This window comes from Gavialis gangeticus, unplaced genomic scaffold (assembly GCF_001723915.1).
Source record: "Gavialis gangeticus isolate Ggan-Ray unplaced genomic scaffold, GavGan_comp1, whole genome shotgun sequence".
Lineage (NCBI taxonomy): Eukaryota > Metazoa > Chordata > Crocodylia > Gavialidae > Gavialis > Gavialis gangeticus.
The window spans coordinates 33,238,411-33,245,792 of record NW_017728995.1 but is presented as its reverse complement, the minus strand read 5'-3'; the positions used below and the strand labels follow the sequence as shown (position 1 = coordinate 33,245,792).

Here is a 7,382-nt window from a genome sequence, read left to right as displayed (position 1 = left end):
TAGTCCAACCCGCTGCTCAAAGCAGGACCAGCCCCAGCCCCAGCTACATCCTCCCAGCCAAGACTTGGTCTAGTCGGGTCTTAGCAACCTGCAAGGATGGAGAGTCCACCACCTCTCTGGGTAACCTGGTCCAGTGCTTCACCACCCTCCTAGGGAGAAAGTTTCTCCTACTGTCCAACCTAAACCCCCGTTCCTGCAACTTGAGCCCATTGCTCCTTGTTCATTAGAGGTCCACAGCTCAGCTGCACCCACACATCCCACTGACGAGGCACAGAAAGGCTAAGTCAGCTACCTGATGATGTCCAAAAAAAGGTCACTGAGCTCAGAAAAAGCCCAGCTGGGCCTCACAATACACAAGCGAGGGCAGAGTCCAGCTGGTTGTACCTAGTGCACGAAAGATGTCTGCATGTGTGATGGGTCATGACTGCCACACTAGGTAACATTGACTGGTGTGGGGCAGGGGCGGCTATTGATGTATGCAGTGAGGCCCCTTGCATTGCACTCTTATCTTGGGAAAGACCCTCCCCTCCATCAGCGCTGCACCCTGCCAGGCTGAGGAGTCAGGGAGGTAGGAAGGGTTGCAGCGCCCATCTGCCTAAGTCCTCAAAGGATTGCATTTGGCAGACGCTCTGCAGCCAGACCCCAGTCTGTGGCCATAAGGACCCATTCAGGGGCTTTGAGGGCAATGAGGTACAGATGCTAGGCTGGCTCTATGCCATCCCATGGCACACAGGGCACCCCCCACTCAGCTCCCCCAGCCTCACCGCCGCTGCGCATTGCAAGCATAGAGAGCTATGCAACAGGCCATGCCCAGGATGGCACTGCATGCAGGGATGCACTCCAGTCCTGGCACACCTGAGACAGTGAAGGAATAAGGTGGCAACATGCACAACCCCATCATAACAGGCTAGTCTGGGCTCCAGAGGCCCCGAGCAGTGAAACTCCACATTCCCTGTATTGCAGGAAACAGCTTTCAAATACCAAGGGGTGTTTTATCCTGGCTGAAAAGCACTGCTGGAGACTCCTAACAGCTGCCAGTCATCACTGGGGAGATCGCAGAGGGACCTTTGGCATGGCAGGCTGCTGGAGGGATGGTTGCCCAGCTTTCTGGGGGCAACCAGACCCGTGGCATGGCCTTCAATCAACTGCCTGCCTGCCGTGGGGACAGGAGAGGGAGACAGGATGCATCACATGCTGCTCAGCATCACAGATGGGGAAAGGCAAGAGGGTTGTCTTTGAAACGTTGTGAGTGAGGAGCACGTGGCAGGGCCCCTGGGGCTTGGTTTAGGAGCAGGGCTGCCTTCTTTGGGGCAATTCTGATGGGCCAAATGTGGTGCAGAGGGACATTTCCATGCTGTGCCTCCACAGCCGAGGAGATGCACTGAGAAGTGCATGACACACGGTCACAAATCAACCACCCAGATGAGGCTAAGATAAAGAGCAGGGTCCATGCTCCCTTGAGCCGTGTGATGACCAAACTCCTGCAGCAGAGCTTGGGAGAAAAGAGGAGGCTGCAGAGCCCAGCGTCTCATGCAGACAGTTGGCTGATTGAGGCAGAGATCTTGCAGACAGATGAAGGGAAGTGAAAATGCCTGGGTGGGAAAGCAGAGCAGAAGCAGGGGCCGAAGGGTTAAGAGGAGAGAGCTCATTAGTCATCACAAGTGCCTGTTTCAGGCATAAGAAACAGTCCAAGCTAATTAAAGGGAGACTAGGACAATGCAGCAGAGAAAGCAAGGGTGCCTGGCTCGGGCTAGGAGACATGCCTCGGTGTTCAGAGCAAACGGGATGAAGAAGAGTGTTGTTCAGCCTCATCTCCAGGAGGGTGAGATGTGTGGTCGTGACCCTGGCTCTTCCACCCGGGGTCTTCCGCTCCCCTCGCCTGTGGGGACCGAGTCTAGTCAAGGCCCATTTCAGAAACAGATGCCAGCAATATTTCTGGCTGCTTTGGGGTAATTATGGTCAGTAGCCAAACTCTGAATGCTGAGCAGGCTGTGTAAGTCACCAAACCCTCAACAGAAATGACAGAAAGAAAGAAAGCAAAAACTTCCAAAAATGCCTCAGTGATTTGGGCACCCAAGAGACACAGTCACTATTTATAACGAACGCTGGCCACATGCCTTTAAATCTCATGCATCTCATGGACCTGCTACTCACTTAAAAGTACCTCCCTGATGCATCTTCCCAAGCAGCACCGGGATGCTGGAGCTGGTGTGTGGCAATATCCCAACATAACGCCTGAGTTGGACATTCTCCGTGCCATGCTCAGCTTCAGCAAATCACATCATGCCTGGTCTAAGTGCTTCTCCCTCGATAGTTTGGGCAGTTTAAAAATATAGCAGGCTCCTGGAGGGACTAAAACCCAGAGCATCCCCTTCTGAACCAGCATGCTCATGCCAACCGTACCAGCTCAGGGAGAACGCAGCCAGACCTGACAACCTCCTTACCAACCGCATCATATGACCACAGCACGCTATCATTACTGCAAGAAACCATGCACTTACCATTGTTTCCAGTGGAGTTAGCCTATCATTAGGCTAAGCAATTTGCTGTATTTCCCATGTAATTACACAGCCGCGGCAGTATTTACCCAGTCATTAGAAGGTAATTTCTCTGTAGTTACCAATACGCTGGAGGTTTCAGAATATGGAACATTGCCCCAGGGCTGCTACCTGCCAGCCCAACCTCTGCGAACGAGATACAGATTCTTCTCGGGCTGTTTAATTTAGTCCTGTAACTCCCCCTCCCCATTAGAGGATGAGGATGGAGAAGAGAGAAGAAAGAGATGGGAATGTGAATATCCCAGGGAAGGAGAAAGGCTTGTCTGAAGTCTGAGAGATTTAGGAGATATGAGCTCTGTTTTCAGCTCTGCTAAAGACATCCTGCGGGTGCAAATTGCCCCCCATGCCACTGCACCCAGGCTATAAAATGGAAATAAAAGCCACTTCCTTCCATCCCTGTTCATGTCCATTTGGATTACAAGCTCTCTGGAAAAAAGACAGACCTGTGTGAACAGCGCCCAGTGCTATAGGGGTGCAGTCCTGGTTTCAGCCTCTACTGGAATGCAAAGCAACCGGATTCTTCCCTAAATGAAGGGGTGAAGGGAGCTGGTGGTAGGTGGGAAAGCAGGGGGATTTGTCATCAAGCCCATGAAGTTAATGCAAGGGACAAGTATTGCCCTGACAACCTGGAGGTTGAAGCAGAGAAGAAGCACCAGGGACCTCATCCCACCGTCCTGCAGGGTGCAGTTATAAAGGGGATTGTCCATGCTGATGAAAAAGCCTTTCATGTTACCTCTCCGCTCTTTTGGCCATGTAAAGGCTGCTTGACCATGATTCCCAGGACAAGGTCTCTGCTGTCTGGAGTAGTCACTTGACTGGAGAGTGAGAAAGAAGGAGGTCAGGAGAAGGTCCAGTTCCTGGGGGAGACCAGGACAGCCCAGTGCCCAGGGTGGTGCATCAAAGGAAGCTCCAGTGTCTGGGGCCTGTCAGAGGGCAAAGGATGGGGCCAAAGGGCCCAAGTCCAGAGAGAGGGAAGTATGTCAGTAAGGATGGAGAGCACATGAGGTCTGGAGGCCAGAAGTGAGGGCTGGGAACACATCCCATGAACGGTATATGTCAGCAGATTACCCACAAGGCTTGGGAGTGGGTATTGTGGAGGATGGAGCCCACAAAACTATACCTTAAGGCAATGGTTATGAGCACCTATGGTCCAAGAGTAAGACTAGGCTTAGAAAGCCCTGGGCAGCCTCCCTTTTATTAGAAATGAATAACATCAAGGCATGGCAGATGAGTAAAGGGGGGATGGATCCAAGGCAAACCAGGTTGGCAAAGGCTGAGTATCAGGGGCATCACAACCACTCCAAGGATGGGCATTTGCTACACTGGGTCAGCACCTGTCCCCCTGGCCCACAGGAGCTCACCAAAACTGTCCCGGGGCCCAGCCCCACATTGTCACCACCCGGCCCCAGCAATAGGGACTGGCTTGGGACCCATGCGAGCAAGGAACACTTGGCTGGGTGGATGGGATGGGGCTGCGGGTGGGCGGGCAGGGAGTGGCATGCAGGAGGGAGCTGGGGCAGGCATGGCCAGGGCTGAGATTGTGATATGGTGCCCATTACAGGGACGTGCAGCCATCAGATCATGGCTCTGCTCCAGGCTCTGGCCCCATGTCACCATCACCCCGTGATCTTGCCCTCACCTGCCCGTCCCAGTCCTGGATGCTGTTTCCATGGAGACCCCATCTTCCCACTCCATCTGGCAGCCCTGGCAGTGGGTGCAGGGTGGATGGGTCGAGGTGCCTGGGTAGTAGGGCCAGGCCTGATGGCAATGGTAGAGACTGGCAGGAACAGCTGGAAGGAGCCACTGCTGCAGGGGCTGTCAAAAAGCAAGTCTGCCCACTGCACTGCTGCATGCCCGGGGGCAGCGGGACCAGCTGCATGCATCACAGCCTGGTCTGCCCCCCTGCACCTTGGCCAAGGGAACTGCCATGGCCCCAATAAAATACCTTGGTGGGCCAGATCCAGTCCGTGGGCCATATTTTGCCCACTCCTATACTAACACCTGTCACAAAGAGCATACTAAGAAACTGCTGCTCATCTGCCTGGCCTGAACAGGAAGCGGCTGTGGAACCTGCTATCTCCCGCAACTCGCATCCCTATAAATCACAGGTTCGAATCCAGCTCCAGGAGTGAAATCCACTGCAGAAAATAGCTACAGATCTCAGCCTTGTCCCCTGCCCTGGAGTAAATGTTTCATGACTGTTCTTACCCTAGCTTATTCTCCCCCTCATTAAATGTCCTTCCCCTTATGCAGCAAGTGAGAGATGGGAAGAAAATAAATTGCATCAGCCAAGCAAGCCATTCTAGTATCTACCAGGAAGATGATGGAAAGATGGAGTACCCGGGAACCATTCCCTTGAGTTCCTAGCAGCTGTATTCAGTCATACCAGGTCTGAATCTGGCATAACATCTTCCTTTCCCATTCTTGGGTGGAAACAGAAGTTCCCAGGTCTCTGAGCAAGCACCCGTGGATAACATGCAAGGTCTTAGTAAATAAACCTTCTCTCCCTAGGAGAGGGCTTGACACTTGATGCTCTGGAGTTGTTGCTGAGCATGCAATAGTTGCCAAGGCTCCAACGTATCCCCGACCCCATCAGGGCACCATACAGGGCACTACCCCTGCACTTTGGAAATGGCTATGAGAGGCCTCAGAAAGGTCAGAAGCAGCATTAAATGCGATTCTGGTCTCTGCTAAAACCAGAGGTCTTTGCCTCCTGCAAAGATGCCTAAGTATAGACTCAAGCAACTTGTGAGCCTGAGGAGCTGTCATTTGCCAACTGCTGGGAACTCCTTAACTAGAAAACAGCGGCGGCAGCAGCAGTGAGGCAATGGCCAAGTTCCAGCAGAGAAAAAGCATCAAACCTTATCGTTTCTTGCAAAGAAATTGCTAACAGAGACCTCTACAAGCAAGACCAACAACAATCCAGGTCCCCACGCCTGACACAGCCTCTTTACAGAATTGAACAGTTTCATTCACATTCACATGGTCTCTCTTCTTTTGTAGTTCGATGCTTACACAATAATGACACCGAGCTCTTATCTAGCACGTTTAATCAGCACATTGCAAAGCTCTTTGTGAAGGAGGCCAGCATCATCCTCTGCCTTTTGCAGATGGGGAAAGTGAGAAAGAGAGAGGTGAAATGAGCTGGCCAGTAGCCCAAGTGGGAAGATAACTCAGGTCTCTTGGCATGCAATCCAGTACTCTACCCTCCAGACTAGGTCACATATTTAACAAGACACCCTCGTACAGCACTGGCCATCACCGCAGTTCATAGTGCATTAACAAATGGGTCCTCAAGGTTAAGAAACTCTACACAGCTCCTTATATCACTCAATTGGAAGATGCTGGTGATTTTTTACCATGCGTACAACTCTTCTGCCCATAGTTTCCCTTTCAGTAAGAAGTCTGGCAGCTGGGTGACTTTTCTAAACACTCATTTCCAAAAGCAAAATGCTAATGTTGTATTTAGGATGTGAACTTCCCAGGCGTAGTAACAGTGCCCTGGTAGACTCGACCAGAAGCAGCTGTGCAGGACTGCAGCTGGACTAATTAGCAGCACTGAGTGATTTGTGCCATCCAGCCCATCCTTTCCCCCAATGGTTAGATCACGTGGAGTGCCATGTATGCACATCTGCACTGCTTGCAAGAGGCAGCCAATGTGGGACATGACAGGAGGCTGGAAAATGCTGATGTCAGGCCATGTAAGTCAGCTGTATAGATGTGGCCTATAAGAGCTTCATGATACGTCAACACACTGCACCTCTCCCATTACCATTTCATTTCTACCAGCCTTTAACTGAAGCAGCCCAGGCCTCATTCTGACTACTCACTCAGTCAGAAGCCAAAAGCTGTCCGTGGTTTCTCCTGCATTCTCAATGACACGGGTGCTGATGTCTTCTATGGCTTGGTCCAATGCTCCTGGCTAGAAAGAAGGGGAGAATCATCATAAACATGGCAATCAGCAATCCCAGGTGACGCTTCCTTTACATGCAGTAAATCATCCAACTGATGCCAAACGCATACAGGTGACTCCTTCAAATAAAACCCAATTAACACCTGCAGGCACCACATCCCACACCCCAGTGCTAAAGAACCTCTTCTTAACGTGGCTTCTAAGCAGGTTTTATTTGGAAGCCAAAACGACTCAGCCCATCTCTGTTTGCCTTCTTTACACAGAAATATTCCCATGACAGGGTTCATGGTATGAATAAATGAATTGGGCTACCCTGGCTGCCCAGCTGTGACAAGGTTCACCATGAGGTGACAGGGATGCCTATCCTGAGCAAATGGAGCATCATTCAAACAAGGATGTTCTTGCTCCAACTAAAACAAATGCTAACAAAGCAGCCACACTGCTCCCCTGCTCTTATGGGGAGACTCCAAGATGGCACCTGAGATTGGGGAGGTTAGATGGTTCACTAAAACAGCCTCCCAATTATTTAGATAATTGCGGCACCATTGCAGTTGATTCCTCTGTGTGTGTGTGCGTGCGCACATGCGTGTAATTCTGCTGACTTCAGATTAGTACTGGCATCAGCAAGATCTGAATCTGGCTGATATGACTTGGGCTTGTATGTAGTTTCATAGTTTCAACTATGAAACATTGGATGGATGGTTTCACAGCTGAAACTATAGTTTCAACTATGAAACATTTCAGTTTCATAGTTGGTCGGGTCGGAAGGGACCTGAGCAGATCATTGAGTCCGACCCCCTGCCATGGCAGGAAAGAGTACTGGGGTCAAACGACCCCAGCAAGGTGTATATCCAGCCTCTTCTTAAAGCCCCCCAGGGTAGGAGCCTGCACCACTTCTCTTGGAAGTTGGC

At 51.3% G+C, this 7,382-nt stretch overlaps 1 protein-coding gene across 1 annotated transcript in view; it reads right to left on the bottom strand.

Moving 5' to 3' along the window:
- The window catches only part of TPRG1 (tumor protein p63 regulated 1), an 88,663-nt gene that overhangs the window by 63,339 nt on the left and 17,942 nt on the right, over positions 1 to 7,382 (bottom strand). The window contains exon 3 of the mRNA XM_019503060.1: positions 6,389 to 6,480. Within this exon, the coding sequence (XP_019358605.1) occupies positions 6,389 to 6,480 (92 nt within the window). The remainder of the gene's footprint in view (positions 1 to 6,388; positions 6,481 to 7,382) is intronic.